Genomic DNA, 26,017 nt, shown 5'->3' with positions numbered 1-26,017 from the left:
CTTCTTATCAATTGAGGAAAAAAGTACTCTAACTATTTAAGTTAATTCTGCTTCGACGACCTAATCAATTCTTTAAAATTGAGAAGTATTAGAACATAAAATTATAAAAACCATCATTCTTTAATAATATAATCTTTTGGAGTAGTTAATGAGTTAATAATTTTACAAATAGTTAATAATTTTGTTAAAAAGATTACTTGAGAGACACTTTATCCCCTAATATCTGATGAAGATTATTGGTGTTATTCCTTAGATAACTATTTAATTTTTTTTTGTAATGGACTAACAATATTTGCTATGTCTCTCAAGTGAACAAGTGACTTTCAATAGGGTTCATTCTGTCAGATTAAGTAATCAGTTAAGTCAGTTAACTCATCTATATATATATATATATATATATATATATATATATATATATATATATATATATATATATAGATAGATAGATAGATATAATGTGTGCATGCTTTGAGTGTTATTAGCCCGTGCTTAATTTTAGCCATCCACCGAGTGGTCAACCTCGAGATTGAGGCAGTCGTACTTAGAGTTCTGTGAGCCTTCAAGCTTCTTTCACATAAGAAAACCAGGAGGGAGTGAAAGCTGTTCACTGTTTACGAATTGGTCGCCAGGCACAGTATTCAACAACTGAGCCACCTGCGGATTTCTCTGAGAGCTGGAAAGAGGCCTTGAAATTAGCCCAGGCTTGTGTTTAACTGTTAAGAGCTTTGGATGTCGGATAAAGAAAATACACTGATACCGGATAATTAAAGGTGGCTTATTCGTGCACAAGTGTAGTTAATTGTTGGGGTCCATTTCGTTGGTTAGTAGTGCATATGAGTCGAATTCTTAACCTCTTAACCAATGAAGAGACTTGGAAGGGTAGAATAAGTTGGTTCCATGAAAGTGCATTTGACACACCTAATAAAGCTCTCTGTTGATAGATTTGATTCATATTTATATAGAGGTTTGGACTATGTCTCGGTTTCTCTTGGCACATGAATTACCAACATTATCTTTACTTTTATTTCATTTTTTATTTTTTTTTCGAGAGAGAGAAGAACTAGTAACATTATATATTGTACACCTCCTCAGTATTTCTAATGCTATATGCTACAAAGCTACACTTAACATTAAAAGCAAGCTCTACTATGGAGATTGTTTCTATCAGGAGCCTTGAGTAGGTTTCACACAAACCGGGGCTATTTGCATAAAAAAATAATCTTAAGTTTTAATAACAGCAAGATTAAGCTCTTGTGTGCACTTTCTATGTAAATTATATATACTCTATTATAAAAAATAATATGTATCTAATATAAAAAAAAATTAGAAGATTCTAAAAGTTTAATTTTACTATTACTAAAATTTCAGAGCTTTTTGATGCAAATGACCTTACAAACCGCTGTAGGGCAAATCTGCAACAAGATTACGTGGAAATGACATGAAATAAAGATCACTCCCTGTTATAAAAAAAAAATTCAAGGAGTGGAGCATATTTGTATGTATCTTGATAAGCTTTTACCATCTTAAAAGGAATATAAATCAAATGAACGGCCAGGAAAGAAGTTGCTAGAAAAAATCCTGGATTCTGCAATCTAAAATAGAAGCTGCAAAACTGGCTAGTCGTGTACCGTGGTTTTCTTTTCTTGTCTTCTTCCGTTATAACAATTTTCAACATGGACCTGCCTGCTACAGAAGCGTGGGAGATAAGGAGTCAAGTTGTCATGCTTGGTCTTCTTGATCTTCATGTAGCTCCAACAGGAATTAACTTGATAGCTGCAGCGATGGGCATCCCAAGAAACCCGATGAATACACTCGCAAACCACTCGAGTCTGGTAAGAGGTGTTGTGTTTGCAAAATCACCAAGAAACTGAACAATGATGACTTGGAAAAGGACAGTGCTAGTAAGAACACCGACAAAAACATAGTTCTTCAAGATGCCTGTGAACACATCTATCTTCTCCATTTCCCTTGAGCTTATCTCATTGAACACCTGCATTACACACAGGAAATCAACGAAAAGAACATGCATTAAAGATTCTTGATGGTTTATGGGCGCGCTCCATTTTCTATAGCACCCAAAAAGAATATGATTGGAAGAAAAGTACAAAATTTCTATTAGATTGTACCTCTAAACAAATATAAAAAATATTCATTGTCACTTTGTAAGAATAAGCAATTACTCAATTAGCAGCTATCAGGATCTTTTCTGTGTGTGTGTGTAAAGATTACTATCTTCATCTCACAAGATGAGGCTATAAATATTTGCTCAACTATTTACCATGATCCCAGTTGATAAAGAAATACAATATTAAATTTAATCAAATGACTTGTCAAGTAAGCATAGCTACGCTAATTACTCGGCCAATATCTGCCCAATAGAAGCAAAATCTTAACATAGGGGGAAAAAGAAATAAGATTAACAGAAAAATCATAATGGCTCAGCACTTACTTGACAAAAGACAAATGAGTTGAAAATAATTGTATTTAGAGTAAGATCAGCACCAGGGTCCTCAAGCCCAAATAGTCTTTTCCCTTGGGTTTGGAGATACCAGATTATTATAAATTGGTAGAACGATTGGCCCAAAATATTTCTCCACATTGTATTGCTTATGAATTTCCCTGTTCTTCCGACCGGTGATCTTTTCATCAAGTCATCGTTAGGTGGTTCAGTTGCTAATGCGAGTGCCCCCAAGGTATCCATAATCATGTTGACCCAAAGTAACTGAACAGCAGTTAGTGGCGCATTTCCTAGAAAAAAATAATGTGGAATTTCAAGAAAGATAAGTTCGACACAATTGTAAATGCCAAGAAAGATAGTTCGACACAATTGTAAAGTTTTGGTCAGGTGTTACCTCTAAAGCAAGCTGAAGAGAAATTAACTACTAGTGCCACCACATTGACTGTGAGCTGAAACTGCACAAACTTTTGAATGTTGATATATACAGAACGTCCCCATTTTGCAACAGTAGCAATAGTGGAGAAGTTGTCATCTAGAATTATGACATCAGCACTCTCTTTTGCCACCTGTACACAAGTAATACATATGATAATAAATTAATGGCAAGGAATCAGTTGGTTCCATCTATATAACTACATAAAGAAAATTGAAAATGTAAAGGAAAATCTTGTTCTTTCTCAAGGAAATAACTTTAAAGGGAGATCAGCTATCGATACAAACAAAATTGGGTTGCTGTTAGTTCTAGATATCATAAACATGGAATTCTATAAAGTAGAATATGAAGAGAATTAGAATTACTGAAGAAAAGAATATGTAAAATGAACTTTTTGTATGCGTGTTGAATTAAACCATCAACAATATGAAACCCTGTGAAGGCTTATTTCCAGATCATGTAGTGGGCTCAGAATGTGAAGGATCATTTGTACCCAAACAAATTAATGGCAATCCATGATGCTGGAAGCCAGCAAAGATTGCTTATCTCAATGAGAAGTTTGCAACAAAATCCAATTGCAAAAGCACTAATATTTGTTTTCTACTACAATCGAAGAACCCAATTTGATAGATTGCCTCTAAGGTTCTTCAAACGATTCAATACTGTAGACCAGGATCGTACAGGTTCAGTCACTGCTATCATAAACTGCATTTCTTCAACTTTAACCAACTTGCTATTTCTTGCCTGTTCTGTTCTTAAGGGATCACATTGATTGCATGACTCAAATGTTTCAGATCTGAGTCAACTGTAATTGCTGTCAACCTATCAAACCAATATGATGACAAATTTTCCTTACTTTTCATTTGACTTTGTCTTGGATATGATTTTCATGCAAAAGTGATTTCTAATTCCAACAGCAGATCAACTTTATACAGATATTCTGAGAAAAAGAATCCATACTTAAATGCATTGAAATAAAAATTGCTACATTACATAGCTAAAATTAACTTCAATCTTCCAATCTGTCCTCAAACTAGCACAATTTTCTCGATTAAGTCCACAACACAGTTTTACCTCACTTAAAAGTCTATAAAGAGTCGGGGTTTAGCAACCAAAGAACAATAGTTTCCAAATAAGATAGACAATAAAGTCATAATTATCACTAAATGATGTATATTTATGTTTCTGATATATTAAAAATAATTTCATTTCATTTGCTTCTAAAACATGATAAGTGCTTAGTTTCTTGAGCAAGTTCGTAGCAATTACCTCAGTCCCTGAGATACCCATTGCAAGTCCAATATCTGCCTCATGAAGTGCAGGAGCATCATTTGTGCCATCACCGGTCACAGCAACTACTTCATTGAATGTTGTGCGCAAATGCTTTACTAGGGTATGTTTATCCAAGGGCGAAGATCTCGCCATAACCTTAGAAATGGAAATTTAGAAATCAATGAGGGGACAAATTTCAGATATTGTTCACATACTAAAACTGTGTAGGATACAAGAAATGTTTACCTGAATTCTCGGAATTAGTTCAATCAGTTCTTCCAGACTCTTTTCTCTAAACTCAGGACCTTCAATAGCTAGACCTCCATCTGTAAGAATACCACATTCACGGGCAATTGCTTTTGCTGTATTAATGTTGTCTCCTGTCACCATTCTCACAGTAATACCAGCAGACCGACAAATTGCCACAGACTCATTCACACCTGGACGGACAGGATCTTTAATACCTACAATACCAATGCACGTATAACCTTCAACTGGCATTTTCTGCTCAACAGAGAATTCATTTCCAATATCCTTGTAGGCAAGGCAAAGGGTCCGAAGTGCTTCGCTAGCAAAACTTTCAATTGTCGAAGCAAGATGATTGACGGCTGCCTCATCAAGACTAACAACAGTACCTGTAGAGTCAATAAACTTGTCACAGGCAGCCAAAACTATTTCTGAAGCACCTTTAGAGTGTGCACGATATCCTCCTTCTGGAAGTTGGAGAACAACGCCCATCCTCTTTTTAACAGAATTAAAAGGTTCCACCTTGACAATCTTAGTTTCTTGGCGCTTTGCCTGAAACTCTCCACCAAGTGATAGGCCAAACTCCAATAGAGCAGTCTCTGTTGGCGTTCCTAGAATTTCGAGCTTCCCGTCTCGGTTCATCACAACTTCACCACCTGTGTTATTAAATATCGACTGCAGAAGAGTTTTAACTGCAACATCGGGAGTTTGGGAACAAAAATTAATAGCTTTCTCTGGACTGCTCACTTCTTCAATATTTCTGCAAATGCAAGCTTTGACAACAGTCATATGATTAGTTGTCAGTGTTCCTGTCTTATCACTGCAGATTGATGTTGCTGAGCCCATAGTCTCACAAGCTGCAAGGTGGCGGACCAGTGCCTTATCATTCATCATCTTCTTCATGGCAAATGCTAGGCTTAATGTCACTGCTAAGGGCAATCCTTCGGGAACTGCTACGACAACAATGGTAACTGCAATAGCAAAATACTCTAACAGCTCCAACGCATCATCTCCAGACCAGTTCAAAAGAAAATCCTGATGAAATTTTCGGCTGATAAGGCCTTGTGCAAGCACTGCAAATGTCACGACAGCAAAGAATAAACCAATTCTCCCAATAATTGATGCAACTCCGTTTAGTTTGACCTGCAATGGAGTTTCATCATCTCCTCCTTCGCTAAGAGTAGACATCAACTTACCCCATTGAGTTCTCATTCCAACGGTTGTAATCAACATTTTGCAAGTGCCATCTTGGACCTTGGTCCCAGATAAAAGGAATGGATTTTCTGCATTCACAATGACAGGTTCACTCTCCCCTGTCAGACTGGATTCATTAATCAGTAGAGAAAATCCAGTTACAAAGAGCCCATCTGCAGGTATCTGGTCTCCAATAGCTAGATGGGCAATATCACCTGGAAGAAGATCATAAATTGATATCTTTTGTCTGAATCCATTCCTCGTAACTTGTATAGAGATTTTCTTTTTCTCCTTATCCAAGTCCTTAAATTGTAGAGACTGCCGGTAGTCACTAGTTGCAGTAACTGACACAACTAAAAGGATGCTTGCAACAATTCCAAGGCCATCATGTGCACCTTTTGGCCATCCTTCCATGACAATGCCAACAATCAGAGATACAAACGCACACACAGCCAGAATTATAAGTGTCGTATCTTGAAGTGCATCCCATACAAATTCCCAAAAGCTCCTCATTTTGGTTTCAGTGAACTTATTTAATCCATATATCTCTTGCCTCAACTTCAATCTATCCTCAGCTGTAGATAGTCCATCAGTAGTTGACGTTGAAAGCTTACTGACAATGCCATCTACTCCGCCGTGCATCTTCAATTTCTTCAAATCATGGCCTTCAACAATTGATCCCAACTCATCTGCACAGATCTCAAAGCCTGCCGCCTTGACTTCTTGAGGTACAACATATTCACTACGCAATGTGATACCTGGAATCAGTTTTTATAGACAATGTGGAAGAAACTTAGATAATAATAATGTCCATAGCAGAAACATTTCACAAGCTATAGGGTGGACCAATCAGTAATCAGAAATTTACCATGTATGAACTGAAGTGCAGCTTTCGAAACTAAAACAGCAACCCGCAATTTCTCCTGAAATATGCAATGAGGACACAAAAAATCACTAATTATATGCAACATTCTATGTCATCACACACAAGAGGTTTATTTGGGTATCTGGAAGTCCATCCAGTGGAAACATAGAAAATAGATTGACAAGTTTAAGATTTTTCGGTTCTATTCATCACAACTTATAACATCTGAGAAGAAAACAAGTGGAAAGAAGAGGCACTTGTGTACTTAAAATTTTAAAGGAGTTTAGAGTACACAAGCACTCTACATTGGATGTGTATACAAACCAAGATCAAATTTTGATTACCTACACCAACAAGAAAGCAACAATTTATTGCAAATTAAGAGAAGGCATAGTGCTGCAAGAAACAAGAACCCCAAACATTCCATTTCCTTGAGATCTAAATTTCGTCCATCTCCTAAGACCGTCGTCTCACTCTGAAAGTAAACTATCCTTTCTCATGTATCAATCAAACTGACATGAATCTAAACCCAATCGCGTCAAATTACAGGAACAGGACAAGAAGAAGAACAGAGTCCTCACCTGATTGGTCCGTTTCATGGCCTCGGCTTCGGATCGCTTGGAGAGGTTGGCGGTGAAACGAAACCTCCTCTTAGGGTTCTTCACGACCCCGCACAGCTTCCTCCATCGCCGGAGCGCCTCCTCCGACGAGTTCTTCGCCTTCACCCCGCCGAAGTTCTCGTTCAAGTAGCTCTCCATCTTCTCCCCTCCCAAAAACCCTAAAAGATCGCAGAGATGAATCGCCTTCCTCCAAGCCCCTACCTATAAGACTTCGGATTAAGTATTACTACGCGGAATTCGCGGGCGACAGAGATAAATAAAATTTATAATTAAATGGGGGAGTGGAGGGCGAGGAGGAAGAGAGCGACGAGATGTGGGGTTAGTGGTGGTGTGGATTTGGAAGGGTTTGTTTCTAATAATAATGGAGATGGACTCGAAACGGAAGGGAAGAGGAGAGAAGTCAACGTTAAAGAACAGGGCAAGGCTGAAGGTGACGAAAAATGTTAGGGTGAAAGAACGACTTCGGCATCAGCTACTGTACTGCCTACTAGTTTGATAGAATAAAAAGTTGTCGTCGTCTTCTTGCTTGGTCATCAAATTATTGGACGGTTAGTCGGTGGATACTTTAAATTTCTGGGCCCGTTAACCGGCCACTTCTTGTTTAGCTTTTACTCTCCGTATTTTTGATTCCATATTACTTTACTCTCGTCTCGGTACTATAAAAGTATATGAATATTTTCTTATATTTTAAAAAAGCTATAAACTCTTAGACGTCATTAATTAATTATATTTTTATTCCTATATTATTGGAAAAAAATATTAAATTCTATTAGCTGATAATTTAAAATTATCTATTATTGAATTGCTCTTCGTCTAGTGTCGTCATAGTTGTGCCCTATTGAAAGAAGAGAGAACGAAAGAAAAATGCTTCACCTTTTTTTTTATCCCTCTTCTAGTCCATCTTCTTCCCTTCTTTTCTTTTGTTTTCCTTCTCCATCCTCTTTAATCTACAAAGAAAGGAGTGGGACTAATCTGCCCTCATCTCCTTCCTTAGGCGGCTAACTTGTGTTGAATATTGAAGATTTACAAAATAAAGGAAATGGATGTTGTAGTTCCCTTTGTTACGGTTCGAAATTTCTAAAGCAATTATTAGGTATTGCTTTCAATTCATCTCGGATGTCTCCTTGCAAGCAGAAATTCATGCACAAAGCTTCTTTTCTATGCCAAATAAAATAGCTAAAACTCCAAATTTGACAGCTACAACCACTGCACTGAGCCATCTGGTTATTATATATTTTCATTTCTATCCGATATGAAGAGAAGTGTGCAAGTAGGGGTGGCAATCGAGTCGGGTTAAGCGGGTTCGGGTCGGGTCAGATTCGGGTCGGGTCAACATTACCTTGACACGAACACGACCCGATTAATAAACGGGTTGCATTTAGTAAACACGAACACGACCCGATTAATAAACGGGTAACACGACACGACCCGCCTAACCCGTTTAATAAACGGGTCGTGTTAACCCGACACGTTAACACGACCCGTCTAACCCGTATACTTAAACGGGTCGTGTTAACCCGACACGTTAACACGACCCGTCTAACCCGTTTAATATAAATTCTATATAAAATTTAATATTTACTAATTTATTATATATAAATAGTGTATTACACAAATAAAATAACCTATTTTTAACTCAAAATTCATATAATATCAAAATTACAATCCTAATAATTCATCATAATAAAACCCAACCTATTTTTAACTCAAAATTCATATAATATCAAAATTACAATCCTAATAATTCATCATAATAAAACCCATCCAATTGAGTTTAGAACAAATTTCAATTTTAAAAAAGTGTATCATACATTCATACAAACAAAATAATACATTTCCAACTCAAAACTTATACAACATCAAAATTACAATCCTAATAATTCATCATAACAAAACCCATTCAATAGAGTTTAGAACAAATTTCCAACTCTCAAAGAATGTATCATACATTCGTACAAACAAATAATACATTTCCAACTTAAAACTTATATAATATCAAAATTATAATCCTAATAATTTAACATAACAAAAGTCCGTACAATATAGTTTAAAATAAAGTTCCAACAAAGTCCATACAATCCCATGATAATTAGAACAAAATGTAGAGTTTACAATCCATTACAAATTACAAATAGTTTGAAATATGTAAACATTATCATTAAGTTCTCCATCTCCAAATATCACGACCACGCCAAAAAAAAAAAAAGTAAACATCTAAAATATAAGATATATATAAAAACTTCACTTACATTAGTTAATGAGCATTCACCAGATTTAGATTTATGCATTTGAGCATTCACCAGATTCTACAACTTCACTTGCATTAGCTATTAAGTCCAAATTTGTAATATCTTCCGTTAGCTCCTCCAATGCTACCAAATTGTCTATCATAATATGATAAAATAATTAGTAGACTAAACTTTTTTAATATCTATATAAGAAAACAATAATATACTTACCTCTAGTATGAAACAACCAATCTCGAGTACAAATTAAAGCTTCTACAGTTTCAGGCTTTAAAGCACTTCTATATTGATCAAGTACTCTACCACCAACACTAAAAGCAGATTCAGAAGCAACTGTGGAGATAGGAATACTTAATATATCGCATGCCATGAGAGAAAGATCTGGATATCGAAATTGATTGGATTTCCAATAATTAAGAATATCCAATTTAGAACTTCGATCAATTCGAGGCTCTTCAAGATACAATTCCAATTGTGACTTTTGTGATTTGCTCACAAACTCAAAACTCTCAAATGAATCAAACTCCTACATAAAAAAAAAGAATTATTATTCTGAATATATAAAAAATATTAAAAAAATATAATGATAAGAACATATGAATGGTATTAAATTACCTTCATCATAGAGTTGTTATCTTCAGTATCATTTGAAACTTTACATAAAGTAGCTGAAGATGTCACATTGGAAACTTTAGAAGTATTCTGAACATAGTAATCAAAAAGTGCAAACAACTTCTCGCGGATCTTTATCATCTCATAAGAAGAGCCATAGAGTTTGTTGTATGAGAATTCCACAAAATGTATTTTGAATCGTGGATCTAGAATGATAGCTATCGCCAAAATAATACTGTATTGTTTCCAATATTTTTCAAACTTCACATTCATTTGTGTGGCTATATGACTGATAAAATTATCTGAGTTTCGCATGCCTTCCATTATATTCAATTGGATCAAAACCACCTTAGAAAAATACAAATTTGCTGTAGGGTATATAGATCCAGAAAATAGAGATGTAACATCATAAAACAACTTCAAAAACTTGCAAATCTTTTCAGCTTTACCCCATTCTTCTTGTGATGGACAATACTTGTAATTTGAATCACTCAATTGTAAATGAAGAAATGCACGGCGGTATATAATAGCACTGTCAAGCATTAAGTAAGTCGAATTCCATCTTGTAGGAACATCTTGTCTTAATCCTTTACTGCTATTTAAAGAAACTTGTTTAACACACTCAGCAAATCTCTGTTTTCTGACTTGTGACCCCTTAACATATTTGATACTTTCTCTGATTTTGAATACGGAATCATCTATTTCTTTCAGACCTTCTTGCACTATTAAGTTAAGAATATGAGCACAACAACGAACATGAAAGAAATCACCATCACATAATAAAGCATCATTCAACATAAGTTGGCTCCTCAACAACTCAACAAACAAATCATTTGCAGATGCATTATCCAATGTTATGGAAAATAACTTTTTCTCTATACCCCATTCAGTCAACAATGTATAAATCTTATCGACAAAGCTATTCCAAGTGTGTGGGGTTGGCATTGCACAAAAATTTATAATTTTTTTTTGCAATACCCAATTTTCATCAACAAAGTGTGCCGTGAGACAGATAACCATCGGTGGTTATGGAGGTCCACAAGTCGATGTTAAACGATTCTTCCGGAATAGAATGTAACCAATCTTTGAGTTTATTCTTCTCCCTTCGTACATTTTCAAAACATCTCGCTTTAGCCGTATTTCTACTAATATGTTTGACCTCATCACATAAGTAATCGTGCAATATTCTAACTCCTTCATAATCAACAAATTGAAAAGGCAATTCATGCTTAACAACTGTCATTGTCATCAATTCACGATATTTCTCCTGATCAAACTTAGAAGCATGTAAAGACATTGATCCTTCTGATTTGGCAAGAAATAATTGGCCTATATCTTTAGTTTTCAACTTTGGGCATACAAGTATATGACGTTTCATATTTCCAGTCCCATACTTACTATCTGATATATATATAACACCACACAATTTACATGTGGCTCTCTTTAACCCATCTTCTCCTTTTGGTAGCTCTGTAAACACTTCCCAAACATTGGAGGTTTGTTTTCTTTTTCTTTTATTACTAGAATTCTCTCCACTAACTATGGGAGGAGGAACCTCCTCAGAAATATTTTCTCCATCTTTAGTACTATCATCACCCATAACTAAAATGAAAGCAATAAAAAAAATATCATAACATGGAACCAAAGCTATGAAACTAAATTAAATTGAACTAAAATTAGGTAAGATGAACTTCTATCAGAGTATTGATCACAAAAGACTTTCTTCCTCAGTATCTCTGAAAATTGAGACTATTATAATAGTGATATGAAAAGAATACATTGAATAAATAAAATCTTTGCCTATAGACTTTTCTCAAATTAAAAAAAAAACATAACAAAATGCATAATTTCAAAATGCCTATAGACAGCAATAGTGACTTTTTCTAATTAAACACCTGTTTACTAAATATGTTGTTATGAAATATAGCTAACAAAATATGTGTTTAACAAATATAGCATTATGAAATACAATTAATCAAACAAGTCATTTATTTTTCTAGATACAATATCTAGAGAAATATGTCTCTCTTAAAACAAGTATATTTCTACCAAACATTCCTATAGTATTTTAGATAAATTTCACATGATATACTGTGCTCATGAATTGATTTGTGATTAGAGTAATCTGTATATTCTCATTATTGTATTAGTTTATGTTAGCACAGAATATATTGCTTGGATTTGATTTGTTTGGCCTATCTGTATCAGAACCTCCTGGATCCCCAAGATCATGTTCATTAAATGTGCCACTTTGTCTAAAATCCCATGAATTGTCATGTAAAGGCTAATGGAACTTGCAAGGCTCAAAATTTGTGAGAAAATCATTAACTGCCAAAGAAATTGAGAAGGAAATCTCACTTTTCCTTTACTAATGCTCTCAAGGAGATTCCTTTCCACAATGGACATCTAATATTTCCTTTTCCAAGCTTCTACTGGTAAAAGAGAAAGCTCCAAGGATAGGAACTTTCGCAGCCACACAATGGCATGCCAATTTAGTGCTAAGGTCAAGTAGGTAGCATGGGCTTTAGGCTTCATGAGAAGCACCTCAATCTGCATGCAGACAAGCACCAAATGGAGGATATGATAGGATCTGATGTGCCCACTTGTGAGCTGGACTTTAAGGGCTATATGGTACTGTCCATACCAATACCAGATACTCGGGCTGAGAACATGAAGCTTTTAAGAAGCAAATTGTCAGATCACTACACAGAGGCAAAGCTAAGATCCCCCCTTACAAATTGTCAGATCACTACACAGAGGCAAAGCTAAGATCCCCCCTCTCCGAGATGAGGTGAAGATGCTCTTACCGGTATAGCAACTAGAGAGGAGAAGAGATCGAACCTTGTCTCCTCTCGGGTGTCCGGCGGTGCGAGGGTCTCGGGTGTCCGGCGGCGCGACGCAAGGAGCTTGGGTGTAGATGGGAAGGGGGCGACGGCGGGCTGGTGTGGGGATTGAGGAGTTGGGAGTTGGGACTTTGGCTATTTGGGTGACTTGAGTTTTAGGGTAGGAGGGTATTTGGGTAAAATTAGAAATTTAGAATATATATGTGTGTGATGGGTTCGCGAGTTCGCGGGTTCGCGGGTCGACCCGACCCGCCCGACCCGTTTACTTAAACGGGTTAAACGGGTCAAGCGGGTCAGAGGCATAAACCCGAACACGACCCAATTAATAATCGGGTTAGGCGGGTTGACCCGTTTATGACCCGAACCCGATTAATCTAAACCCAAACCCGATTAACAGTCGGGTTATCGTGTCGGGTTATCGGGTCGGGTCAAGTTTTGCCACCCCTATGTGCAAGATAATTAGAACTTTTCTTCTTAGAAGACTGAGAAAGAAAATTTTATAGTTCTGCTTAAGGAAGGATATGAGAGCAAAATTATTTCAATTTTTTTTTTCTTCATTAGAGTAATTTAGTCTATTTGAAAATAACTCACGTGCTTTGTCGCATGAGTTTTAAACTAACAAATGAGTTTAGTTATAGCTTTTTAAAATCTAAAAAGATATTTATATATTTTTATAGTATATGAAGGCAAAATAATACTTAGTCAAAGTACATGGACAAAATATAATTAAGTCTTTTCTTATTTACAAGGAAAGGAAAGTGCATCTACCCTAGTGCTACCAAACTACAGAAATATAATTTTTTTATAATTTTTTATAGAAAATTCATCACATATAGTGTTCTAATAAAAAAATTTGTTAAATATTAACTTTAATATTTACAAGAGATTGAAACTCATAATCTCTATTATAAATTTGTAAGACTTATCTACAGCTAAAAGAGTTATCTTTACAAACTTTCTTTTTAAAAGTATTCTTTAGAAACTAAGTTAGGCCTTTTGATAAGATTTATTTTTTTTGACAAACTTAGTTTATTTCTCAAACTTATTAAGAAAATATATATGTTAACAAGCCAATTGAAATGATAGGCTCATGGTAGTCGATTTCAAGAACTTTTCTACCCAGAAAATTATTTTTCAAACTTATTTAAAAAATAGATAAACTCATAAACTATTTGAAGAAATAGTTTTAACTTTCTCAAAGCAATTCACTTTCAAGATCAGTGATTTTATATGCGTAGATATAATAAGATAACAGCAAATAACAACATTGAAAAAAAAAATACATAACTAAAAAACTGCTCACTTTCATAGATAGTCACTTCTACCGAAAGCAATTCAGCCTAGTTCTTCGTATAGTTTCGAAACTCATCTATTTGTTTAATAAATTTGAAAATGAAAACATACCTAAAGATTTCTTGCTACTTCATGAGAATGAATCTTTCGCAAGGTCCTTGGGTATTCTTCTGTGCTGTTAAACTGAAATATACAAACGAAAGAAATGAATTTTTTTTAATGTTTTCACCAGAAACAGTTCAACATATTATATTTTTTAAATAAACTTTAAGGTAGAGCAATATCAACTAAAACTTTGTTACACACTTGATGGACCAGTGACTTACATTATAACTTTATTCAGGTTAAAAAGCTATAATGGGGCAAAACTTATTTTCCTCCCTAAAAGAATGCTAACGGTACGTGCCTTTCTTGCCCTTGGAGAAGAAGGCATCAATAGGTATTTGTTTTCCCTCTTTAGAGGAAGCCTTCTGCTTCTTCCGGCCATTAGATGTAGCATGTGACGCCTTCTGAAGGGACCTGATAGAAAAGCCATCAGGGATATATAATTAGGTCAAAACATCACACTGTTTGATTTGAAGACAAGCTGTTATAAAGTTGCCATCAGAGATTCTTGATCTCCATCAAACCAAAAAGTCCAATGCCTGAACTATTACATAATTTGAGTTGAGAAACAATGAAGAATAAGAATATATACCTCCCCTTTTTAAGGTGTCCCCAGTTTTGCATTGCTTCTTCCTCTTGAAGTGCCTCAGCTAGGTGGTAGTCTAAATGTTCTTGCCTCTCGTCCTCAAAGCTCGGAGGTAGCTCGATTCCACAAAGAGAGCAAATGTAGCCATCTATCCATGAAGGCTTAACCATTTGACCAGACGAGGCGAGTGTTTGATGATCATCAATGTTGTTGAGCTTGCCTGTTCCCTCACTGCTCTCACATTGCAGAGAAGATGGATCTTGGCCCCACTAAATGAAGACACCAACAAGAAAAGAGTTTGACGTAGGTTGACAGTCAAGCTTAACTAAGTGAAAATATAGCAAATGAATGCCAATTAAACTTTGATGTAAAACAACTATACAAGATTAACGCGTGAGATCCAACTGCAATGATATGATTGTTATAATTGTTGGATTACCAGAAAGAATACAATATGTGCAGCATAGAACACAATGATAAGGACACCTCATAACCTAATACATCAATTAAAACAAAAGAACATAGGAAGTACATTAATCTCAAACAAGAATGCTGGATAGTGATGTAAATATTCTACTGGCTCTCATATCACCTTTGGTTACCACAATGCAATAAACAAGCATCCAGTGAAGGGCCAACACAAAATATGCCCAACTATGTTGTCTGCTGAGATCAGCGGTAACAAAAAAATTTCCAGTGAACACATTCGGTGCTTTGTAGAATTTTGCTTGCTCTTCTGCTGAACCATGAAGAACAAAACAAAAAACTAGAACTGAAAATAAAAAAAACAATGATAACTAGAAAGCATGTTTTCCTAAGAATTACAACAAAATATACAACAGAACAGAATGTTGTGCTAAATATATTGGTGGTTGTAGCTTGGAAAATAACGCCAATTACCTGTTCACTTCATACATTTTGCAATCTATGTTTCAAAGTGATTGTAGTTTTCCATAACACTAGAAGGGTGTCAGTCTGATGGCACATGTACTCTTGTCTCACAGATTCATGGAAAGAATGCTTTTCAACAATAGAGGTAAGGCTACATATATGTTGTCCTCCACATATTATGCTTTGGCGAGAGCCTTAAATCTCTTTGGCGCCCTTTCACAGTGGTCTTCCACAAACACGGAAAACAGAACTCTAAGAGTTTTCAAGAAAGGGAACTTAGATAATTGACAGAACTCAGATAGATAAATTCTCATTAACAATTTCATTTCCAACCAAGGTCACAACATTCTTGAGCATGTATCTGATAAAATGCATCAGACACCATCATACAGAGGATTCAGACATTCTTCTCAAGAGAGCCTTGAATCCTTGATGTGTTCTCTGGAAGTCTTGCAGTCTTCGTGTAGCAGATCATAATATAGGTGTTAAAGTTTGAAACCACCAATAAAAAGATACTCTTTTCTCTAACTGCATCCCAAAATTACATTAGTTGTAGCATGTATTTTAGACTTTTAATACATCAAGAGTAGTTATAGAATTAAAATCCTTGCAACTCCACTCAGCCGTTTTGTTCAAAATAAATTTCCCTCTGTACTTTACCAATAACACAAAAGATGCAACCCAGGTCTCACTATAAATACAGAATTTACTATTATCATTCCCATCTGGTGTGAAAAGTCTAAAGATAGTGAAATCAATCTTTATAAAAGGGATTCTTATGAAGCAGAGAAGTCATTCTAACTGACAAATGAATTAAGATGGAAAATATCAGGGAAAAGCTACGCACCTTTGCAAGGCATCTATCTTCAACATCATCTATGTCACCAGAGCATATGCACTTCTTTAAGATGGCTGGCTCATCATATTCAAGTAAGTTTTCCTTGTCATCATGAGGAAACAAATTATCATCACTCAAGGAGCTTTGCTGGTGCAATGAGGCATTACTTCCACTATCATGCAACAGATGCTCTTCACTGACCTTCAAACTCCATGTTTCCTTACCTCTAGAATTGGTATCTCCTGAGATAGCATATCTTGTGAGGGTTGTCTGTGTGGGGTCAAGTGAACTATGTTTATCATCACCAAACTGAGACATACGCAGACCTGTCAAGATAAATTTCAATGTCATTTGTTGAAAAAAAAATCAAAAGACCAATCAGAAATGGAAAAGGACTTCAAAAGTGTACCCCATGTTAAAATCAAAAGACCAAAATTAGTGTTTCTCCTGAAAAGGCTAACCTAGGAGGTTGACAAAGATGTCACAAGGAGGAAAAAAAAACTATGAACATTTACTCACATAAGAACCTCAACAGTCAACAACAACCAATTGGAATCTGCTATATGAATCATTTTCCTCCATCCATCTCTACCTAGTGCCAGATCCTTTGTCACATCAAGTGCTCTCATATCTCTACAAGCTTAAGTACATTTTAAAAGACTGAACATCAAATAAACTTAGTACATGCGTTGTTTATAGTGAAGAAGTGAAAATTATAAATTTATACAAAGAAAGCTTGAAGGCTACACAATCTCCATCTCCCATACCTATTAATCTCAAAGAAAGAGGAAGTTCTGCCTTTAGCAACTTGGAAGCATATAAGAGGATATCGTCCTTTGAATTAATGTATTTCTGCATAGATACTGCTCTTGTACGAACCTGGAATTAGCTGGTTTATCAGTACAAACATTATAGAGCATCGGTGGTGAGGATTCACAATACCAAACTATTTCCTATAAATAATTAATTCAGCACAAGGTTCTAAGTGTTGTTTTATGATTGGGATCGGATGCTCCGAGAAATGAGATGTATTGGATGTATTGGCCAAAATGGTTCTGAAACCTGCCTATTCCAGCCTGATATGAGCGATTTCTGCCCGAAACCAGTAAAATACTAGTTTCAGGCCTGGATCAGGATAAAACTTTAATTCATAATTCAGCATATATAATGTATCTCTGATGTGCAATTATCTGCAAGATTCAACAAAATGATGTCCATGCGCCTTAGCATCTAAAAGGATGTAAATTTGCTTAAAAAAAGATTTGCAGAAGCTTGTGCGAAGCAATACATAGCAAAAGAGGGGATCATGAAAAGGCAAATGAATAGAAATCCAACAGACCTCAAAAGATGCAGTCTTCAACTTTAGCGTCAAGTTTCGTCCCCACAACCATTCCTTCTGCATGTCACATGATAATGTTTCTGCAATATCAGCTGCAATGGAAAAAATACTCTGTAATTAGCTGGCAGGTAGTGCAAGATATCTACAAACCATGCTCTAAAATCAACAAATGTGGAAGATAATTTATGAGATGTTTCAATCTGACAGTTCAATTAGAATAGGATACATATCTTCTCAAAGAAGATAATGAAACAAAAGGAACATCAACAGATACGGCAAAAGGTGCAACGTGCAGGGAAAATTCAGTTATGAACATTTACAGACATGAATAAAGGACATTCCATAATAGATGAAAAAAATATTAGTAATGCACCAAGAAAAGAAGAGACTGCTTCCTCTAACTCTGTTTAAACCACCTATTTGTCTGATCGCACAATTTAAAAATCACCAAATTCAACCCAATAATTATCAAAACTCTGGCTCTCCTAGTCATAATGAATGTCAAGTCCCACTAACCCTTAATTTGCACCTTCTTATGATGTTTCCTCGTCAAATATAGCATAATTATTCAACTGGGAAAAGAATATATCTACTTTTTTTCAAATGTATTTCTTTAACATAACACAGTTCAAAACATATGCATCCTTTAGCCTTAATAGCAATATTTTAAAATTTTATATAGATTCTCATGGGATAGTAGCAACTAGCAAAAAGTACACTTAGTCCTTCAACACTATGTGGACAACCTCTGAGGCATTAAAATATACCAATCTATAGTAAGAAGGAAATGATCTTCAATTTCAAGAAATAATAGAATGGTGCCAACCAACTTGATCAACTGCAAATTTTGTGGGCAGACAGTTTGCATCAATAATAGTTTTTAATCTCTTATAAACATGTTTATAAAAAGATAGGCAACAGGGCAACTTGTATCCAGGTAAATGTTAAGCATTTTTACCTAACTGCTGGAAAAGCAACGATGCATCACCACAAGGGGTGAAAGTTCTCTCGCAGCTGATACTCTTGCGCAACTTATGTTCAGGAGTATCTGTTCTCCCTAGACCAAGCCCCACGGAAAGAAAGAAATCTAGAAAAGGGAAAAAGAGAAAATGTTATTACGTGGCACTGTTATATAAAAAAGGTGTCATGAACAAGAAGAAAACTCACAACAGAGATTGCAACAAAAAAAATTTCCACATTATCTCATAAAAAGCCTAAATAATAGAAAAAAAAGCTGAAAATTTAAAAATATGCAATTAATAGGAATAAGAGAACATTTTTTTTAGGAAACAGGACTTGCTCTGCTGGAAGAATCGTGAATAGGAATATTTTACTTGTATTTCTGAGCATTTCAGTTGCTAAGTAATAAAGAGAATTAACTAATTAAGTGGGATATACGATTGTTGAAAATTCAATGAGTACAAAAACTGTAAGTTAATATGCATGAGTATCAATAAATTCAGAACAAGAATGTTAACACCATTTAAAAATGAAATTCAATTCAATAACTCTCACCAGCGCAGGACCTTGGTAGGACAAGACATACAAAGAATTATCCTTACTAATAGAGTAATTATTTCCTTGACCAGAATCTGCGATAATAGGTGCATGGTGTCAATCGAATCAATCCTTACTGTTGAACTAAGTGACACCCTCTAAAGTGTATACTAGAGTTTAGAAAACCTAAAAAAAAAAAAAGAGAAAAAAGCATTAAAACATTTAACCCAAGTACAATTACTGCCACAAGTAGAACTTCTGCAACATTGTATCCTGAGAATTCAACAGATATTAATCTTTATATTCTCCCAAAATCTAGACTCTCGAGACAAGTAACTAGAAGCCTGATAGGTAAATTTCACCTAGAAAAATCAGGTCTAACATGGTTTTTTCATGCCAAACACACCCAGGTGGTGTCCAGGTGTGACTAACAGGAACAGACTCTCAGATAACGGGGTAAGGCTGCCTAAATCTTGCCCTCACTAAACCGATTATCAGCAGGATCGTCGTGCACTTGGATGTCCATTTACCATTAAGGATTTACACCGCATACCTCGATAACATATCCAATATAACCATAAGTACATAACCCTAGGAGAAGCTTAGAAGATGATCTCAATAATTTGTACGAGGCAAAGGATGCCAATATAAGTTGCCGCATGTCATGCTAATTATATAGTCAACAATGTGCAAATCAAAAGGTCTAAAAATATTAGATTAACAGGTAACTACCAACCAGTTGAACAATCCGAAAATAGCGCACATAGGAGAGCACCCTTTTGCAGCATCTCTTCACACGTACTGATACCAAATACGTCCCTTAAAATATGTTCTGTCACCTTACCAATACCACCTATCTGCATCCAAATATCTTTAAGCAACATATCAGCCTTCATGGGCATCTAAATTATTTCTAATCAAATATATAGAACTGAAAACTGAGTTGAGTTTACAATTTTCAGTGGATCAAAGAAAATCAAGCATTTCAAAGCTCATTGGGAATATGGGAACTCAAAAAAATTAAAATTAGAAAAAAAAATTAAACCTTGTAACTAGAAAGATGACAGAAACTTTCATAGCTTGGACCAACACATGGCAACCAAGAGTAACCACATACAGGCACACATGTAGATATATGTATGTGCCTATGTATATATACAGAAACTGAAAATGTTATATGAAGCTGAGAGTTCATGAAAGAGCATCAGAGTACCTTTCTTATCGGTAATGACAATATGAAGGTCATAACGGCATCCCGATCATTTGGTAAAATAAACTGTCCATTAGGCTTGTTTATATCTGAGCAAACCTAGCAAGAGACAATAGAAAGTACATATTTCATGAAAACAATCATGAATAATGATGAATCAGCATATTTAATATTCTTGATATCTGACCCTGCTAAAGTAACATCAAATAATGTAGAATAAAAAAATAATGTTTGTAAAATCATTTATCCAATTTGATTAACATTGTCAGAAGAATTATTCTCCTGGTATCATAACCAAAAAACTGAAACAACCATGAAACATCAACTTCTTAGCGACCTCTAAGTTGTAACAGGATATCACTTCAGTAATCAAGCAGATATTCTAGCACAGGTTATGAAGACAATGGAATGAAGTTTAACAGAATTCTACATTTGTAAACTCTTAGTAAATTTGTTTCCTTCTGGGTTCTTTATTAGCATATTATCTGATAATGATGGCATGTGCACCAACAATGTTGTTTCACAATTGCATGCAACTTCTTTTGAGTGCTAACTGGAATAACTAATAATCAACAAGTTACACAAGACAACCTTGGCAAGCAAGCGGTTGGGAGCCACTCCAATACTACAGGTAAGACCAGTTTCCTGATAAATAGCATTCCTAAGTTCCGCAGCAACCTTCGCAGAAACAAGAACATACTGATAAAAATAGTAAAATCAGTGAAACAAGCAAATTAACTCTTTAAAAGATTAATCTTCTGGTTGATCAAGCTGAAACTCACTTCCTCACTGGTAATGCTTCTTTTAATGCAAGTTTCAGTAATATTGAGATATGCCTCATCCAGACTTGTCGCAATGAACTCAGGATCATACTTCCGAAAAACTTAGAGAAGAAAATGATAACATAATTATCAGGTAGTGCAGATAACCTAGCTACCAGCTATTCAGAAAGTAGAGTCTCATACCATTTCTTGTCAATTCACTGAAGTACGTATACTTCTTGAAATTTGTTGGCACGAAAATCAAATTCGGACATAATTTATGCCCAATAAAACCAGGCATTGCTGCACGAACCCCAAATTTCCTTGCCTGTATCAAACAAAATTGAAGTCAAACTTATCATAAAAACACACTCAAAGATATAATTGTCCTAGGCAACTAAGACAATACACCATTCAAGACCTTTCTCATTATAGGAGACAAGATATGAGCTTGCCCCACATGGTTAGCTTGAGTGAGCTCTTGATCAACTCCAAGTTTTAGCTAATGAGAGGCATCTACCATGAGGATGCCATTAGAATGATCATGTCATCCCTGGTCTCAGGACTTAAACCATTCCCAAGTAAGGTTCTGAGTATCGGGATCAGCCTTCCGAAAAGAAAAAGATAACATATTGGCCATCCATATCAGTCATTTTGGTATCAGATTATTTTTAATTACATAAATTTTAAAATACAGATTTTTTTTAAAATTTTAAAAAATAATGATATAAAGATATAGAATACAAATTACTCACATAAAGTATAAAAACAAAAAAAAACTACTTTCTCAATCTTTCTCTCTCCCCTTCTTCCACTCACTCTCCTTCTCTCTCACACAAATAAAAAATCTTCTTCTTTGCCTCTCTCCCGCCCTTCCCCTCACTCTCCCTCCAACTTGGACTCTCTCCACTAACTCTATCCCCCACTATCCTTCTCTCGATCTCTCCGCCATCTCTAACTTCATCTCTCACTCTTATCTCAAAAAAATAAGAAATCTCAGTCTTTTATCCTCCCCCCTCGCACTCTCCCTCTCTTCCCCCCTCCCCCTCCTCTCTCTGTTGCTACAGAAGAGTCCGCCAAAGGAGGAGCTCGTCAGACATCTAATTCAACGAATCTGCATTGAAGGACTTTGTCAGTGTGTATCACATAGAGAGAAGGTATATGGATGTCTACTCTCCATTTCACTAACTCATATCAGGTGGTTTTAGCCAATCCAACCAAAACAGGTCTGACATGGCTCGAGATCGACAGATTCCCCATTGAAACTGGTCTATTGAAATTGGAAAGTTTATCTCAACAAATATGAGCAAGAAAAAATAACCTCATAATTTGCAGTACATATCATAGACATGCTACCAACTGCCAGTGGTTTTCCCTTCAATGATGGATCATCCAATGTCTCAACAGCAGCATAAAAAGCATCCATATCAGAGTGCAACCATAGTTTTGTAAGATCGCGTGAAGCTTCCAGCTCTAATATTTTTTGATCAGCAACCTGGATTGCGTGCTTATCAGGTTGTCAAAAAAATGGCCACATAATATAATACATTCAAATCTAGAAAAACTACAATAAGGAAGAGATTCAGTAGCTATTTGATCTTTTTATTTCCTGGTATAATTGAAATGGGTTAATTTCTCACATGCGATTCAAGGAAAAACTGAGGAAAATGAGATCCAGTAGCTTTTTCTACATAGCGGGAAACAAAAAGAATGACCAACAAATAAAAAGTTGATAAAAGAGGATATTCTCACATAATTGATAAAATAATGACCATTGACCATAAACTAATATAATAAACCTTAGACATGTAAACTACAACTTCTGTGTAAAGTGTAAACATGCATGGTACGATCATATTTAAATGTAGATGTCTAAAAACTGTCTGGTTTATATTCTATTGTGAATGATTAGAACAAACATCTGCTCATCTTTTCTATTGATTGGTTATCAAGTTTTGTTTTTCACTTAAACAATTACTAGAGATACTAGGCATCAAATGCAGGATAACAGTTTCAAGCCTTCAAGACAAAATTCAAAGACAAGTAAAAGATATAGAACCTCCACATCTTCCTTGTTCAAGTGATTGTACCAGAAGATTACCAGATACAGAGACTTATCTCAAGACAAAAGATAACTATCAAGCAAGAAAAGGAACATGGATATGCATATAAGAACTCAATATCAATTCGACCATATTTCCACATAGGAATGCCAAATTAGCATAGATCATGTAAGACCTATAAGCAATACTAGATAAATTTGAAAATAGTGGAGAGAGAGGGAGGGGTGCCTTAGAAAACAAAGGCTTCACAATAAACTTCACATGCATCCCAAAGCTATAGAGCGTAATTTGTGATGCGGACATCAGTGGCATATTACACAGGCATTTGTATTAGTGCAGTTGCTTATTCAGAAAATTAGTCTTAAGTTAATTATTTTTATTATACATTTGCTATTTATGATGTTTAGGATTATAGTTTCTTTTTTGCAATTGTTTAAGGTGTTATTTGCTTATTGTCATTTGTAAGGTCTATATATAGACTAGCTTTTTACTCAATCAAGGTAAATAAAGAAATGATTTTTTTTTAAATTTCCAATGTGAGTTTTGAATGTAAAGCCTTAGTTGAGAATGGAGGTGTGAAACTCTATTCTTTCTCTCTTTCTTTCATCATCATCATTCCTAGAATCCTAACAATCTAATTATTTCACATCAATTTACTATTGCATCTAGCGTGGTAGGAGGTCATCATGGATAAGATGGAAACAAATTTGATAAAAGCAAAACAAGTACTTACATATTATAATTTTGAGCAAACTGGAACCTCAATATTCAATTTTATCTAGTAAAAATGGCAACTGTATGTTTAGTTTTGCAAAGCAAAACAAGTTAACAGCAATATAACTTTAACATACGTACTGACTGAAAATGAGATATATCTTTATCTGTAAGTTTTGCACACTGTGCCTGCAAATTCTCTATTTTCTGTTTAATAAATGCTTCCTTCCGTTGCTCATTTTCAAAATACTTTGATCCTTTGCTTGCCTCGTAGATAATCCGTTGCACCTTCTCTTTGTCAACTCCTTCCATTCCTAGGAACCATTAAACACCACATATATAAGGACTAAAATCTAACAGATAAACAGTGCTAGTGAGGCATATCAATCAGGAATCACCATAGTCTAGAATAACTGACAGCAATACAGAAAGAAACACAAATAGCATTAAATATACAGAAATAATTCTTCACCATCATTCACAATATTCAAATCTTCACAATTTATCATGCCAAATTCAGATATGCAGCATATGACTGATTAAAGTTTACTTAATTTAAGAAGCATACAATTTTCTACAAATGTACAATTCGCAAAAGAAAAATTAAGCATGGCACTTAAAGCTAGAAGATCGACAAGCATCATATCACTAACAGTACTGTATATTTTTGCCTGGATGCTCCTCCTCTCCTCAAAACAGTAAACTTATCACCAACTTTGGCAAGAAAACAAAAGAAAGATCTAAATTTGACATACTAAACCAAATCCATAACATGGATTTTTATCGAATCAATAAGCTTCAGATGATAAAAGGTCCGACCAACATCTGCCTCGTACGATCAGAGACTCAAGAACTCTCATAAACCCTAAACAACGGCCGTCACAAAGTACAGAGAGTCTAACCCTAATCTTACCAATAGAAGCCAATCTGGAAGGAACATGACCAAAAGGTAGCGATCCTAGTGAGAATGATGGAGACAAAAAGAACAGAAGAGAATAATACCTGCTTTAGCGTTGGTGTAGACAGTGTGATAGGATTGCCATGGCCGGTCAACGCCTTCCATTTCCCTTCTCCTTGACGACATCTGAGAGGAGGAAATGGGGAAACCGAGAAAGACCGCGAAAAATAGCGGAGCGAATTCTTTTCCGGCGGAGATGGGCACAGCAGGATTGGGCATGGTTAATCACATGTCGGGTTCGGATTTCAACTTCGTGATCCACATCCAACCCATTAGCATTCGCTATGCAATAATTTTTTTCCCAGAACTTAATCATGTCTCACTAAATACAATATCACTGGGATTTGAAATTTGAATCTAAAAACTGAGTACTAACCATTGATTATATATATTATGGGATATCTATTTTTTATAATCAGATTTTAGTGATGCCAAATCATACTGCAGCTAGGTATGAGATTTGAAGTCCGATTTTGATAGATCATACCCCATTCAATTATAGAATAAGATAACTTTTAGAAAAAATATTTTACTTTTTAAAATACCAATATAAGTTATTATATTATTTAGTTAAATATTAGTATAAAATATAATGATATATTTAATGTGACAGAAAGTTAATATAAAAGTAATGAAGAATAGTAAATTTGTATTAGAAATTAATGGCAGACAAATACATTGATTGGATGATGTAAAATAGTAGTAGTAATAAAGTATTGTCTAACCTAAAATCAAAAATCATAATTTTATATTATTATTAAATTAAAATTTAAAAGTTGTATGAAATAAGAGACGAAAGAATGATAGATTAATATATCAGAAAAAGCTAAATTGATATTTAGTAGAATAAAAAGGCTCGTTCTAGAAGAAAAAAAATTACTTATATTCTACATACGAACAGAGGCTTAGACTAATCAGAATGCTCATTTGCCTAAATCATGCCCATATAATGCTCGCTCGAAAAATTCATGAA

General features: G+C 35.1%; 1 protein-coding gene across 1 annotated transcript; it reads right to left on the bottom strand.

Annotated features, from left to right (window-relative positions):
- Positions 1-1,331: 1,331 nt before the first annotated feature.
- Positions 1,332-25,226, bottom strand: LOC140783541 (calcium-transporting ATPase 10, plasma membrane-type-like). Its single transcript, XM_073130446.1, has 24 exons — positions 25,089-25,226; positions 24,228-24,400; positions 22,631-22,804; positions 21,514-21,637; positions 21,331-21,431; positions 21,140-21,226; positions 20,552-20,647; positions 20,075-20,195; positions 18,800-18,928; positions 17,842-17,933; positions 17,270-17,381; positions 16,512-16,828; positions 14,780-15,042; positions 14,489-14,601; positions 12,591-12,622; positions 12,380-12,496; positions 12,158-12,274; positions 7,050-7,289; positions 6,472-6,526; positions 4,410-6,361; positions 4,161-4,319; positions 2,853-3,024; positions 2,450-2,748; positions 1,332-1,990 (listed from the first exon to the last, which is right to left on the bottom strand). Exons 1-24 carry the CDS (start codon positions 25,168-25,170, stop codon positions 1,742-1,744), a joined length of 5,376 nt encoding a protein of 1,791 aa, XP_072986547.1. The 5' UTR covers positions 25,171-25,226; the 3' UTR covers positions 1,332-1,741.
- Between the last annotated feature and the right edge of the window lie 791 nt (positions 25,227-26,017).

This window comes from Typha latifolia, chromosome 3 (assembly GCF_019914945.1).
Source record: "Typha latifolia isolate L0001 chromosome 3, TyphaL0001v2, whole genome shotgun sequence".
NCBI classification, from domain to species: Eukaryota; Viridiplantae; Streptophyta; class Magnoliopsida; order Poales; family Typhaceae; genus Typha; species Typha latifolia.
Note: the sequence above shows the minus strand (reverse complement) of the source record. Positions and strands in the feature narration are given on the sequence as shown.

Bases quoted from the DNA above. Each gene is read 5' to 3' on its own strand.
- LOC140783541 (XM_073130446.1), bottom strand. From the start codon at position 25,170: ATGTCGTCAAGGAGAAGGGAAATGGAAGGCGTTGACCGGCCATGGCAA. The intron at 12,275-12,379 runs GTAGAAGCTTGG...TTTCTTTGGCAG, and splicing joins TGGAGCTTTCTCTTTTACCA to TTAATGATTTTCTCACAAAT. The intron at 7,290-12,157 runs GTTCTGATACAG...GAAGTCTTATAG, and splicing joins TGATCTTGGGGATCCAGGAG to GTAGGGGCTTGGAGGAAGGC.